Genomic DNA, 14,677 nt, shown 5'->3' with positions numbered 1-14,677 from the left:
GTAGGCTGCACAGTGTTTCCAGGAGCTGCACTGTTCTCTGCACAAAACCCTGCAGATTTGACGCACAGGAAAAGCCTGCTGATCCCAGGTGAGATGAGAGCATGTTTTGAAAGATTATGACCTAAAACAATGATGTCCTCCCTGGTAACTCCAGAAACGTCTATCACAGCCAGGACTCTGCTGCGCCAGATGCTGTAAACAGCACTGCTTGTCAGCCCCCTTGTGCAAGGAGTCTCCGGTCTTGGTTTAAGACAAGATTGAAGAGTAAGATAAACACAGTCCTGACCATTTTTATGTTTTTTCTTGTTTTGTATAATAAAATAGTTAAAAAAAAATTGAACTTGTCACCTTTGTCCCGATGAATGAACAACCAATTCTGACCCACAGCCTCGCTCCATGCACCATGAAGGCCCCTTGGATGGGGAGAAGGAGGGCCAGGCACAGCAAAGGCCAGATACCAATCAGCGTGGTGGGTTTTGTTTGCCAGGTGATGTAGGGAACTCAGTGCCCTCAGTCTGGAGAGAGGAGATCTTTGGGACTGTGGGTGCCTGGGGATGAGGGTCTGCTATGTGCATTAGCACGATAAATCCCCCTTGGGGAAGCAGTATCTCCTGTTAGGCCAGCTGATATAGCTAGAAGAAGCACACAACTCCTGAACCTCCCAAGAGTCAGAGTTCAAAGGTTTTCTCCTGTATCAGCTGCTCTAAAAGGAGATCGGGCATCCCCAGCCCTAGAGCAGGGCAAGGCAGGTGCCAGCTCCCGGAGTGCAGCAGCAGCTTGGCTGGGAACTCTGTGCTCCGGATAGTGCTCGCTTCACCTTATTTCACATATCGTAGAACTGGGAGAACAGATGTGGATTCTTTGCAATCCCTCATTATTCCTGTGACCCTCTCGGAAACGCTCCTGGGTGTCAGGGCCCTTTGCATGGGTTTTATCTTCACAGACCCCTGTGGATGCACTGGCAGAGAGCGCACATGAGAGAGCACTGCGGAGTTAAGGAAACTCTGTCTGCAGCAGCCCTTAGAAACAAGAAATACACCCACACGCGGATGGCATTGCGTTCGACAGCACAAACTCCCCTGGCCCCCCTCCTTCCCCAGCACAGAGACAGGGAGACTGCAGACACGGTGCTGGGAAGCATTTATTTGGTGGTTACAGCCTGTCAATACCCAAAGGACATCTCCTTGTGCTCAGAGGTGCTTGTGGTGGAGCAGGGACTCTTCCTCACACAGCCAGTCCCGGGATGCTCAGTGGTACTTGCGGGCCAGAGCATGAGCCACGACACCAACCAGCTTTTGCCAGGCAAACTGGCAAGCAGGGGTGAAATCCCTGGCAAAGTGGGAAGCCAGGACGATGATTAGGATGTCTCCAAGGAGCTGGAGGAGAAGGAGGAAAACAGACAGGGTTAGTGCTGCTTGAACCGCTGTGCTGCAGCAGACCACGGAGCAGGGACCGGACATCCCCAAGCTGGGGCTGAGCTCTTGGGCCCACAACCTCTCAAAAAAGGCTCTGCGCCCTTGCTGCACACAACTCCACCAACCCCAACCTGTCCTACCATGTCTTTAGCTCTAAACAGCTTCTTCCTTTACGCAAGCCCTCTGTCTCCCTGGTTTTCCTGCTGCAGACTTCCCTCTGGTCCCTCTCCTTCCCGTGTTTCCTTTCTCCTGACTTCTCCCTGAGGCTCAATTCCCCTTCTGAAAGGACTCTCACATGCTGAGCACTCCTCCTCTTCCTCCTCAGCCCCCCTGCCTCATCTGAGTGGCCCTCGGGCTGCAGGGCTGGTACAGGGACTAGCTCACTCCTGGTTCCCTGGGCCTGCTACAGCAACATATATCAGTCTTTGCGTAGAAAGCTCTGGGTTTGGGGAAAACAGTGTTTGCTTCATTCTTTAAAAAAAAAAAAAAAAAAAAAAAAGAATGAAAGAAAGAACGTTGGAACTATTTCCCCCATTTTTGGGATGCTAAAGCAATTTGGCCTGAGTCCCACCCTGCAAAATGCTGGGTTGTTTTTTCTTTTTCTCTTTAGATGTAAATGAAGAAAACGATCCATTTTTATTTAAAAGTGTTGTAGGAGGAGGGACTGTCCCATCTGGACAGGCAGCCCATGCTGGACAAGGCAGAAACCTGCTCTGTGGTTTTCAAGCACACAAGCTGCTTATCTTGCTATAGGACCTATGATTTCCTTAAATGCTCTGCTTAGCTTCCCTCTGCCTCCGACTCCTCCAGCGCATACTGCACCTTCCCCTGGGTTTGTTTCTTTTGTCCCCAGCCAGATCTCCTTCAGGTAGCAATCTCACAATACCTTCTCCTCCCCATTGCTGTGCAGGTACTAAAAATGGGACTTTTTAGTGTGAAAGTTACCCACGCTCTTGCAAACACTCCTGCACAAGCAATCATCTCGCTTGGGTCCTACACAGGGACTGTGCCTCCACCAGCCAAACAAAGTACCCCTAGACAGCGTTGTTGGAGGCAAGACCCGCAGTTTCAAAGCAAAATCTGACCTTCCCCACATGACACAGGGAAATGGCTGGGACTGAAAACATGGCTCACCCTGAAGTTTTCAGGGTCCACATGCAGCTTCTCACAGTGCAGCTCGGACAGCTTGGCGTAGGTCGTCTTAATGTTGTCCAGGTTCTTGATGGCTTCCCCGAAGGAGGTGAGCACTTTCTTGCCGTGGGCGCGGACCTTGGGGTTGCCGACGATAGCGGTGGGGCTGGAGAGGTTCCCGAAGGAAGAGAAGAACCTCTGGGTCCAGGGGTAGACGATCAGCAGCCTGGGGAGAGATGGAGGGACACAAGCAGACACGGACACGTTAATGCTCCCAAATGCAATTGCCATGGTTTCTCTCTCCAGGGTGCAGCTGAGCAGATGCCCGGGAGCTGGACCTACCTGGCCAGGGCCTCGGCACCGCATTCCTCCACATTGACCTTGCTCCAGATGCTGGTGATGAGCTGCTTCTCTTCGGCTGTCCAGTGCACCATGGTGGCAGGCGGCTTTGCTCAGAGCTGCAGGAGGACACAGACCCCGTAGCTGGGCTGCAGACCCCGTGGAGGCTTTTATCCACTGCCAGCAGCTCCTCCCCGTCCTGCGCTGCGGGGTCATTGGCTGGGGCCGGGGTGGGGGTCCCCACCAGCGGGGGCCAGAAGGGGATGGCCAGGGTGTGGCACGCTGAGAAGGGGCCTCAGGTTATCCTGAGCTCAAGAGCTTTATCCCTTCTCCTCTGTGCAGGCAGTTCTCTATTTCACCTACCAGATGTGGGCCCCTTTTCAGAGAAAGGGCTGCACAAGCCACTGTGCAATAGTCCATCACAATTTAACATGCGTGCATGGGACTCAATGGGGTGTGAGCCTTAGAATCACAGAATCATAGAATCGTTTAGGTTGGAAAAGACCTTTAAGATCATCAAGTCCAACCGTTAACCCAGCACTGCCAAGGCCACCACTAAACCATGGCCCCAAGCACCACATCTCCCCGGCTTTTAAATCCCCCCAGGGATGGGGACTCAGCCCCTGCCCTGGGCAGCCTGGGCCAGGCCCTGACAGCCCTTTGGGGGAAGAAGTTTTTCCCCATACCCAACCCAACCCTGCCCTGGCGCAGCTTGAGGCCGTTCCCTCTCGTCCCAGCGCTTGTTCCTGGGGAGCAGAGACCGACCCCCCCGGCTCCAGCCTCCTTTCAGGCCGTTGCAGAGAGCGAGGAGGGCTCCCCTCAGCCTCCTCTTCTCCAGGCTGAGCCCCCCCAGCTCCCCCAGCTGCTCCTCCCCAGCCTTGTGCTCCAGCCCCTGCCCCAGCCTCGCTGCCCTGCTCTGGCCACGCTCCAGCCCCTCCATGGCCGCCTTGGGGTGCGGGGCCCAGCACTGAGCACAGCACTCGAGGGGCGGCCTCACCAGTGCCCAGCGCAGGGGGACCATCCCTGCCCTGCTCCTGCTGGCCACACCGGTCCTGACACAAGCCAGGGTGCCACTGGCCCTCTTGGCCACCTGGGCACCCTGCTGGCTCGTGTCCAGCGGCTGTCGACCAGCACCCCCAGGCCCTTTCCCGCCGGGCAGCTCCCAGCCGCTCCTCCCCACGCCTGCAGCGGTGCCTGGGGTTGCTGTGCCCCCAGGGCAGGACCCGGCCCTGAGCCGTGCTGCCCCTCACCCCGGGGCCTGGGCCCATCGCCCCGGCCTGGCCAGGGCCCTCTGCAGAGCCTCCTGCCCTCCAGCAGGTCAACGCTCCCGCCCGACTGGGTGTCCCCTGCAAACTGGCTGAGGGTGCCCCCCATCCCCTCGTCCCGATCAGCGATGAAGATGTTGAACAGAATTGGCCCCAGTGCTGAGCCCTTGTGCCTTGGCTCTCCCAAATGCTGGACTCTGCCTCACCTTAGCTCTATCAGCAAAATGATGAATGCCCCTGCCAAAATGCAGCCTGTGGCAGAGCAACCCAGAGGGGTTTGCCACCAGCAAACCGTGCAGATACCCACGCTGCAGGACAACTCCGGTCTCCTTGCACCACCAGGAGCTGTGGGCAATGCTGGGGTTGTTCAGAGGATGCTCAGGCTTTGCAGCTGAAATCTGCATTAACCCTATTGTCCTCCTCCTGTAGCAGAACTTGACCTGCTTGGTTTACTTGTCCTTTTGGAGCAGGAAGAAGCTCACCCAAATGTTCTCCCCTCAGATGGAAAAGCACCAGCCAGATGCAGTGCTGCTGGACAGGGAGCAAGTGTCAAACAGGATCACCCTTTTCATCCCATTTCTGCTTTCATTCACATCCAGAAAGGGCAGGTGAAATGGGCTTTGAACGCAAGGTTTGTCACTGCAGGATCTGCTGTGGGCTCAAAAAGCAGCAAAAGCTCAGCTCAGGGACGTCCAGACCGGGGGGAGCCCAGGGCCTTTCCCTTCTGAGCCTGCCCTGACAAGGCTGCCATATTTCACATTTTCCCCCACGTTCAGCCAGGCTGTGCCCAACCTCCTTTGGCAGGAGAAGATGTTTGGAGTTCGTGTGAGTTGCTCCCCCGGGACACCCCCGAGCACGCTGGGGGTGATGCACCCTCGCCAGGAGAAATGCCCTTGCATGGTGGGGGCTCTCCTGTTTTGTTTTCTGCATAAAACCCCAAGAAACACTGTCCATGCTGAAAGCGCAGGGGCTTTGATCCTGATCCCAAGGCACCTGGGGAAATCCGCTGTCTTCCTGTTGTTTTCCATAGGATTTGTATTGGGCTAAGTAAGAGGCACTGAATCTTGTCGGACTAGCGACTGGGTAAGAGGCGGGACGTTTGGATGGCCAGGCTGCAGCAGAGCTGAAGAACTGACCAAGCTCCTCTCCAGACACGGGGGCTTGCCTTACTGCATGGACCACCTCCTGCTACGTGTCTTCTTGGCCTTTTACTGAAAAGACAGGAATGAGCAGAAAAATCAATTAAAAGAAAGAAAATACTGAGGGAGATTTTCAGCCTGATAATATCTCTCTCCCTCTTTAGTTGCAGACTTTTTTCCAATGGAATAGGGATGAATAATCTTCATCAAAGTTGCCTACATCTGCCTTTTCTCAAGAAAATCTAGTGCACGTGGGCTGGTGTGCTGGAGCATGATGATAAATCAAGTCGAGCACTGCCTGGGTGCATGCATGGCGGGGAGAACACGCAGGCAAAATGCTGCCAGGCTGCTGCCAGCGCCCACCCTCCTGCACCATCGTATCGGCCCCTCCAGGACCTGTGGTGCTGCCAGCACCGCACTGCGCCGGGCATCGCCTGCGGGGTTGTCAGCTCCTGCAGCGGCGTTGTGCCACCACGCAGGAGTCAAAATGGGAGCAGGCAAAGCAGCACGGGGAGAGGACATCCCACAGGACCTGTTTGCTGGGGGGACAAGGACCAGGGTGTCATCCCCCAGCTGGGGATGGGGCTGGGGAGTGAACTCACGGGCAGTGCCGGTGGGCACTGTTCCCACCCTGCCATGCTGCTGGGTGTAGGGGATGGAAACCCTCGTCCCTGCTCCCGGGAAGGGAACCCCAGCAGGAACCCCAGCAGTGGGAAGAGCCCAGCCCTCCCCTGCTGCACTGACCTGTAGGGTCTAACCTCAGAGGTCTGCTTGGCTCATTTCTACCAGGCACCTTGCTTGCAAGAGGAGACCTACTTGTTCAAGTAATTCAGTCATTTCTGCCTGAAGTTTGTGAACAATCATGTTCATATGAAAGTCTACGAATATCTGTCATGAAACCTATGAAAAACCATGTGAGAATCTGTTTTTTTGTGACCCTGGACACCTGACCAAGACACCACACTCTGTGCCTGGCCAGATTCCCTGCAGGGAGAAAAGCACTTTGGGACTTGCTATGAATCATATTCTCACCTTTCCAGTGTCTGCCTTGACACCAGAAACAAAATGCCTCTTCCTTCGAGTAATGTGTATGAGAGGGGCAGTTATGGGTCACAGAGGGCTTTTAATACCCTCCAGTGGGTCAGGGGCAGAGAGTGGGATGCCCACAAATGTGGATGAAACAGGGACAGGAGACAGTGCAAACGGGGTGTCAGAGAGAGTGGGATATATAGCTATGCCCTCTTTTTCCCCTTTAAAAAGTAAGCATGTCTTTTCCGCTAACCGTTGCTTTTACTGCGTCACGCTTGGTTCGGACAGGGCAGACAGTGCTTCCCATGCCAAGAACAAACTCTACCCTAGAGAGTCCTGCTCTGCAGACACTTAAACACCCCAAACACTCTGCGTGCACAGAGCGCTGGCTGATACTCACATCCAGAAAATTATATAGTAGTCACCACTATTAGCAGGATTGGCCCCCCCATAATTGCAGAATGGGCGGCACAGGGTGAAAAAGAAGTGCGTAAACAAAGTCTGGACAGGTCTTGATAGCAAAATGTTTATCTAAAACCTACCCCCACCCAGCTGGCTGCTTGGCCAGTATGAGTCAGCTAATTTTTTTGTAGGCTTTATGCCAAGAATAAGCCAGGGTAGATTAAAGTCTTCACTTTGTTTATCCTCCCTAAAAAATATGAATCCTCCAAGTTCCCCTTGCCTGCAAGAAAACAAGCAGGTTTCACAGTAAAATACCAACTAGCCCCTCAATGCAAACTTCCCAGTGCATGACTGCAGACGTAGCAGGGCTGTAGCTACCCAACACACTGTAAGTATGATTTCCAGAGGCAAATCCCACACGAACCCCCCAAAAATATACAGAATAAAGAGAAGCAGTATTTTCTGGCAGCAAAATGCCTGCCCTGCTCCAGCTTACACCCCAGTCCGCCTGCAGGTGCCCCAGGTCCCCGTCCCCCCAACCCCTCCAGCCCCTCAGGGACACACAGACTCAGTGGAGACTTCACAGGTTGAGCTTTATTTGGCTGTTACAAGCTGTCAGCTCCAGAGCAGCATGTCAGCTGGTGCACGACACACAGCTGGAGGATGCTGCCAGGGCTTTCCTGCTGGCACTTTAGTGGTATTTGCGGGCCAGAGCGTGGGCCACCGCACGGACCAGCTTTTGCCAGGCAGCCTGGGCTTCGGGAGTGAACTCCTTGGTGAAGTGGGCGGCCAGGACGATGATCAGGATGTCACCCAGGAGCTGCGGGGACAAGAGCACCCTCGGGTTAGCAATGCCCAGGAGCCTGCAGATTCCCACCCAAGCACTCGCATTAGACCCAGGGAAACCTCCAGGCATTTTGTAGGCTTAAAAATCTCCCTGCAGTCCTGTTTAAGATGTACCTGCTATGGGAAGAGTAACCAAAAATTCTCCAGAAATTTTGTTGATTAAATTTTTCTTTCTCCCTTCTGACTTCGTTTGGGAGTTTCTCCTGAGCAGAAGACACAGTTGAGCATCTGCCTCATGGCAGGGAGCTGGCACTTGGCACTGCAAAGTGCCCTGGCATGAACTATGAGCTCGTGCTGACACAGGGGGATCTCTACCAGCCCCGGTGGCAAATGTAGGGGTTACTTCCCACTGGGAAGCTCTCAGGTGCAGAGATGCAGGAGCCAAAGTTTTCTCTCCCTCTAGGTCCCATTCCTCTTTTGCTTTTGGCATCTAACTGCCATCTCTTGCTCCTCACTCATCTTGCCTTTCTGCTCCATGCCAAGCTTCACTCTTGCTCTGTTGCTTTCCCCTTGGCTCAAACCTCTTCTTGCTCCACAACTGCTTTCGCTTTACTCTCTCCTTCCCCTTCCACACTGAAACCACCTCCTTGCCACCCTCCCGTCGTCTACCCCCGCTTGTACCTTCTGGACAGCCTCTCCTTAACCATCACCACTCAGCCCCTTAGGTGTTTTCACACCAAGCTGCAGGTTGGTCCCTTCCCTCTCTGTCCCTCTCCTGCATCTCCCCCTCACCTCGACCACCAGCCCCTCTTCCTCCTGTCTAGCGTAAATCCTTCAGGGCTATGGGAGAAACTGCCCGCAGAGACGCAGTGGGGAGGATGGGTCTCCTGGTCAGGAGCATGGCTCACCCTGAAGTTCTCGGGGTCCACGTGCAGCTTGTCGCAGTGCAGCTCGGACAGCTGGGCGAAGGTCGCCTTAATGTTGTCCAGGTTCTTGACGGCATCCCCGAAGGAGGTGAGCACTTTCTTGCCATGGGCGCGGACCATGGGGTTGCCAGTGATGGCAGTGGCGCTGGAGAGGTTCCCAAAGGAAGCAAAGAACCTCTGGGTCCAGGGGTAGACGATCAGCAGCCTGGGGAGAGATGGAGGGACACAAGCAGACACGGACACGTTAATGCTCCCAAATGCAATTGCCATGGTTTCTCTCTCCAGGGTGCAGCTGAGCAGATGCCCGGGAGCTGGACCTACCTGGCCAGGGCCTCGGCACCGCAGTCGGCCACATTGACCTTGCCCCAGATGCTGGTGATGAGCTGCTTCTCTTCGCCTGTCCAGTGCACCATGGTGGCAGGTGGAGGGTAGCGTGTGGTTGCCGGCGGGTACGGAGGAAGTCTCAGCTCTTGCTCCCGAGGGGATCGCACGCTGGCGAGCGGCTCTCCCCGTCCCCGCTTTTATACATTACACTGGGCCCCTCCTCTTCCCCATGCACCCCTCCATTGGCTGAGGCCTCGGGGGGGGCCTGCAGCCCTGGCACCCCGAGGGAGGGGACGCAGTGTCAGGGTGGGGCCCCAGGGCAAGATGCCCAGATCCACCGCTGGGATGGGCTGGCAGGCTGCCCTCCCCCTGTCTTTGATTTCCAGCTCTGCAAGTCCCTACTGAAGGGTGGCATTTATCTCCATGCAAAGTCCGAGCATGGCACCGTGCGAATCCTGCATAAGCCCTCGGAGGAAGGTGCATGCAAGTCTTGGTGCCCCTTGGATGGTGCAAACCACGGCAGGCTGCGTGGCTGTGAGGCAGAAGACTCAGACTTGGGACTGTTGGGTCCTCCCTGTGAATGCATCAGTGGTGTGCAAGTGGTTTCTCTGTCCTCTTCTTGCAGGAGCTGCCAGGCTTTGGGTTCTCCTTGTTCTTTCCTATCAGCTATTTAACAGTTTGCTAACTTTAGGGTAACAGTAAGAAAACCATGGGCAGTGGCTTGCAGTCAGAGAGAGCTCTTGTCTCAAAAAGCCTGCTAGAAAAGGTCAAGCGAGGCTGGAAGGGAAATGTTACAACAGAGGGCACACCAATTGCCTGCAGGGTGTTAGCTCGCAGGGGCCCCAGGAGAGGTGGGGAAGACTGGGTATACTGGGGTCTGTGCAGGTGCGCAGCAGGCGACAGTGCCTGACGTAGCGATTTGGCAGCTGGAGGAGCAGTGGTCCTCCCAAGTGGTGGGAGAGGCAGCTGGGTCTCCTGGGGCTGCACATCTGCTCCTGCTCCCAGCCCAGAGTGGGCTGGAGGTGTGGGGGTGGGATGCAGGCGCTGGGGCCAGGGATGGAGCTTGTGGGGCTGGACCCAGGCAATGCACAGGAACGCCAGCTGGTCCAGAGGGCTCTGGATGACCTTGTTTGCATTGGCCATGGGCTGCGGGCTGCCACTGTTTCTGATGTCTGCACTGGCTCTCCTTTGCCTGCTCACTTCAAGAGGGGGTTTGGCCAAAGGACCTCGGGGCCAGGCCTGGGGAGTGACGCTGTTCCCCAGCCCTCCACGCTGAACAGTGCAGTGTTTACTGCAGACCTGCTCTGGAGCCATTCGCTCTGCCTTCTCCCTGATAAGGAGGCAGGAGGGGTTCACCACCCAGAAACCCCAAACGTGTCCCTGAGCTGCTCTCAGTGCTGTGGGGATGCTGTGAGTCTGAAAGAAGGACAGGAGGCTGGTGAGGGCCATGGTGCTCTGCATAGCATGGAGACTGTTCAGGGAATTTCAGTTTGCTTGTGGAAAGTTAGATGTAGAGACCAGTGAAAGCAGATGCTCTGTCCTTCCTGTACATGAAATTACCATTCTTGGCGTATTTTTTGCCATAATAGATAGTTATGTCTATTACTTTCTGCCTTTAATAATCTGAGAATGATAATGATTTAGACAAAAAAAACCAAAAAATGCATTTTTCCTTCCATGAAGGAAGCTACAAACGATGGACCTAATTTCACTGCCATTTCCCCAATGCACATTTTTGTACAAAGTTTTGTTCCACTTAATCTGTGAAAGAGTTAAAAAATTAAACCCAATGATGTTACCTGATGTCTCAAAAAAGCATCAGAGTATTTCTGTTTGTATTTTGTAGTGTGTTTATTTGTTTTTTGTCTTGAATGTTCCTCTGGGTTCGCCAGCTTAGATGAGTCTCACTTGCATGAACTCATAGACAAGACCGTGGCTCATGTTACCCTCTGTGTGTGAGCATCCCCTTCCTGTTCCCCAGCACCCTGGGGTGGTCCCCACCCCATTCCCACAGAGAGGCAGACACCTCTTCATGTCTGAAGCAGTTGGTGTTTATTTGGCAATTAGAGACCAGCAGAACCAGAGGATGTTTCCCTGTGAGCTGGGAGCATCTCCAGGCACGAATGATTGCGGGAGGCTCAGTGGTACTCGTGGGCCAGTGCATGGGCCACCACATTGACCATCTTCTGCCAGGCAGCCTGGCAGGCAGGGGTGAAGTCCTTGGCGAAGTGGGCAGCCAGGACGACGATGAGGATGTCACCCAGGAGCTGGCAATGGAGGGAGGAGAAGCCATCAGCCCGGTGCTGCACCCCACCTCCCTCCCCACCATCACACCGCCCAGGTGTCCGCGTGTGGACACTGGTTATTGGGGATTCATCGCAAAGCAAGGAACGGATTTATTGCGGCCCCGTGCAGAACACCAGGCTCCTTGCACAGCTTGCATCTCTGGCACTCACCAGGATGCCTGGATGTGCTGGATCCTCCTTCCCTTTCTTTGCCTGCTGTGCAGTGTCCTCCCTCTGCTTCGACTGGGTTTATCCTTTCCTTTCATATCCCTACCCACCCTTGCTTTCTCTTGGCTCAGATCCCCTCCTTCTGCTGAAGTGGCTGTGTTTATTTTCTGTCCTGGTTTAACCACTCCATCATAGCCAAGCTCAGCTCTTCCTTCCAAACCCTGTCTCAGTTCCTTCCCTTCTGGTCTCTGGCTGCTCCAAGCCAACATTGCTGCCTGCCGGAACGTATGCAACTCTGCGTTTCATCCCCATCCACCTTGCCTGCCTGGGTCCCTCCTCTCACGGATCCATCCCCATAACTCCTCTCTGTTCTCCCCAAATATGCCCATTCACTCCCCCTTCCCCTCCACCACCCCTGCCTTCAGCAGGCTCCCAGCTCAGGCAGCCTCAGGGTTTCTCTCTAGGTCTCACTGACTGTCAGACACCTCAGAAACCCCTAAAGCCCTCTCCAAAGAACAGAAACCTCTGCCCAGCTGAGGCTGGAGTCCAAGCATGGCTCACCCTGAAGTTCTCGGGGTCCACGTGCAGCTTCTCACAGTGGAGTTTGCTCAACTGAGCAAAAGATTTCTTGATGTTGTCCAGGTTCTTGACGGCATCCCCGAAGGAGGTGAGCACTTTCTTGCCATGGGCGCGGACCATGGGGTTGCCAATGATGGCGGTGGCGCTGGAGAGGTTCCCGAAGGAAGAGAAGAACCTCTGGGTCCAGGGGTAGACGATCAGCAGCCTGGGGAGAGAAGGGGGGACACAAGCAGACACGGACACGTTAATGCTCCCAAATGCAATTGCCATGGTTTCTCTCTCCAGGGTGCAGCTGAGCAGATGCCCGGGAGCTGGACCTACCTGGCCAGGGCCTCGGCACCACATTCGGCCACATTGACCTTGCTCCAGACGCTGGTGATGAGCTGCTTCTCTTCGGCTGTCCAGTGCACCATGGTGTCGAGCAAGAGGGTTTGCCTGGGGCTTCCCTGAACAATGACGACGAAGTGGAGCTGAAGTCTGCCCCAGGGATTTTTATACACTAGTAACGGCTTGTCCTAATCTCAGTTCATGTAGCTATTGGTTGGGGCTGGGGAGGGAGCTGGGCTGCGCAAGGAAAGATAGCAGTTTTGGATGCTGTCCAAGGGGAAAAGAGGCCCTTTCCCCCCTCTGTCTTTGAGTGGACAAGCATCATCTCATACCCATGCACTTGTATTTGCAGCCCCGAGTGCAGGTGGAGCTGCCTGCACGGCTCCACCCCGGCTGTGGGTCTCCAGTATTGCAGAGGCGGCCGAGGTCTGGGGGCTGGACATGCAATGCAGACCCAAGAAGACAGGCACTGACATTCAAAGAGGTTGCAGTCTCTGCCTTGACCATGTTTTCAGACTCTTAATGGTGCATTGGTGCCCTGCACTTCTGAGATTCACCCTGAACAGCTCTAGGCATCACTCACCCCAGCTTGAAGGACCAGAGGCTTACTGGGAAACAAGGATTGAATGATCACTCCCAAATCTAGGCCCCATGCTTTAAATGCAAGAGCCTCCTTTCTTGTCTGTCCTAGCAAAGAGCTTCAGAGTTGTTGTACATGTTGTTTTGAGCCTAAGCTTTCCTATTTCCCATCTCTAGTGCAATTCAGAGAAAGCAGATCCACCTCGAAGGCATGACTCTGAGTTACGGGTCTCAAGAGCACAGTGTTACCCCTAGCCTTAGTCCTATGAGCAGTACAAGCGGACATGTCACCCATGTGGACGGTCAGGCCCACCTGATGCCGGTGGGAGTCTAGGACCAGGCTGTACTGTGCAAAACCAGTCCAATGTTAATTTTATCTGCTGACCCCCCAGGAAGAGGACAACAAAGCATTCATTTTATTTTAGATTTTGAATGCATCATTACTGTATGGGGGTGATGACTGTCCCTTACCCTAATAACTGGGTGACTTTGGGGCACAGTTCTGAGCCTGACCAAATCAGAAATGGGGTGTACACCAAATAAAAGGCAGAACCAAATAGGGAACCATGCTTATTTTTTCAGATTGCTAGCAGAAATATGCAATAAAACCTTGTCTGCATGGCAAAAGTTGGATGGCTTTGCTATATCAGGCACTAGCACCGACAAACTCTGGAGTGCAGACACTGCACATACCGGAAAAAAGAGTTCTTTCGATATACAGCATGCCTCATACCCCAAAAGAAATAAGCTGTCCTGGCAAAGTAGCATTTCTACTGTTGGTAGAGCCGTCTTGATCAGATTGCTTGTTCACATAAAATAATTCAGCCCTAAGAAACAGCTTTGCAGGGATGACCTCTCACTGCATTCAGGATGAAGTCTGTCCTCTTGTCTTCTTGGCAACCGTCTTTACAAATCTGAAGAGCACTATCTTGTCTCTTATCTGCCTGCTCCAAATAAAACTGTCAATAAGTTCTTCCAGCCTTACCTCTGGTCAATACCATTACTCCCTGCAGTTATGTCTTCGAAAGTTGTGCCTTTTTCCACCCTCCTACTTGACAGGGCATCTCGATCCAAGGTGTTTCCTACTAACAGGGGAGGCTGCCAAAGAATAAAAGTATTCTTACTAGTATAATTTTGTAGAGAGGGTCCTGATGCACTGTAGGATGCAGTGATGCACTTAAAATCTTACAAGAAGTCTGTGATACAGTCAGGTACTGAGCTCTGCCTTCAGCTGTAACCGGGGACCTGACCTTAAACTGAATTCTCCAATTGCAACTCTAGTTCTGCTACGTGTGCAAATCGGTTCATGCACATGCTTTCTCAGTTAATAGAGACATAACGAATGAGGAGGCTGCAACATCAGTAAATTGCTCTGTGGACACAGCTTCCAGATTCTTTATTAGCAGAGTGGACTGGTGAACTGGCGGCATCAGTCCTGTGGTACCTCGGCACCAGAGCAGCTCGGATGCACCATGCCATGAGCGCAGTTTCAAATGCCCATCCCAGGTGTGAGGTGAGATGCAAAGCAAGAGAAGAAGCAAAGGATGAACAACGCCTGGGGCTTGCTGAGCTCCACCTTCTCTTTCCTTCCTGCTCCTTCAGCCCTGTCCCTTCCCAGCCTACATGGCTCCTCCTCGCTCACTGCTGTGGGCAACAGCATCTCCAGAGCTTGGGGTGTCCCTGCTGGAGAGCATCATCCCATCCTGGCAAGTGATTCCTTCAAAGTGCTTTTCACACCGTCTCCAGCAATTGCAGTAGTGCCACAGGGCAGTTAGCTGACAGAAGGAAAAAGCATGAGATTAAACTCCCTGTAAAAGACTTCCAAGGGTTTTTTAGTTTTAAGATTAGTCAGCCACAAAGACATTTTAAGGAAACCTGCTATGTTGGGCAGGCGCAGAGGCTGTTTGCAACAGTCGGGCAGTGGTCCATAACGCTGTCAGAGGCACGAAGTCTCAGTCAAGCAGACACAGCCCCAAAGGAGCC

At 53.8% G+C, this 14,677-nt stretch overlaps 3 protein-coding genes across 3 annotated transcripts; all 3 read right to left on the bottom strand.

The window, feature by feature from the left end:
* Positions 1 to 1,176: 1,176 nt before the first annotated feature.
* On the bottom strand, positions 1,177 to 7,160 carry LOC309586948 (hemoglobin subunit epsilon). The gene is made up of 4 exons (XM_082304679.1): positions 4,357 to 7,160; positions 2,889 to 3,004; positions 2,550 to 2,772; positions 1,177 to 1,376 (listed from the first exon to the last, which is right to left on the bottom strand). Exons 2-4 carry the CDS (start codon positions 2,978 to 2,980, stop codon positions 1,248 to 1,250), a joined length of 444 nt encoding a protein of 147 aa, XP_082160805.1. The 5' UTR covers positions 2,981 to 3,004; positions 4,357 to 7,160; the 3' UTR covers positions 1,177 to 1,247.
* Positions 7,161 to 7,294: 134 nt separating this feature from the next.
* On the bottom strand, positions 7,295 to 8,942 carry LOC309586946 (hemoglobin subunit beta). Its single transcript, XM_082304677.1, has 3 exons — positions 8,754 to 8,942; positions 8,415 to 8,637; positions 7,295 to 7,540 (listed from the first exon to the last, which is right to left on the bottom strand). The coding sequence occupies exons 1-3, from the start codon at positions 8,843 to 8,845 to the stop codon at positions 7,412 to 7,414; spliced, it is 444 nt and encodes a 147-aa protein (XP_082160803.1). The 5' UTR covers positions 8,846 to 8,942; the 3' UTR covers positions 7,295 to 7,411.
* Positions 8,943 to 10,841: 1,899 nt separating this feature from the next.
* Positions 10,842 to 12,270, bottom strand: LOC309586947 (hemoglobin subunit beta-like). Its single transcript, XM_082304678.1, has 3 exons — positions 12,110 to 12,270; positions 11,771 to 11,993; positions 10,842 to 11,023 (listed from the first exon to the last, which is right to left on the bottom strand). Exons 1-3 carry the CDS (start codon positions 12,199 to 12,201, stop codon positions 10,895 to 10,897), a joined length of 444 nt encoding a protein of 147 aa, XP_082160804.1. The 5' UTR covers positions 12,202 to 12,270; the 3' UTR covers positions 10,842 to 10,894.
* Between the last annotated feature and the right edge of the window lie 2,407 nt (positions 12,271 to 14,677).

The sequence above is a fragment of the Platalea leucorodia genome (assembly GCF_965183815.1).
Source record: "Platalea leucorodia genome assembly, chromosome: 2".
Taxonomy (NCBI): Eukaryota; Metazoa; Chordata; class Aves; order Pelecaniformes; family Threskiornithidae; genus Platalea; species Platalea leucorodia.
Note: the sequence above shows the minus strand (reverse complement) of the source record. Positions and strands in the feature narration are given on the sequence as shown.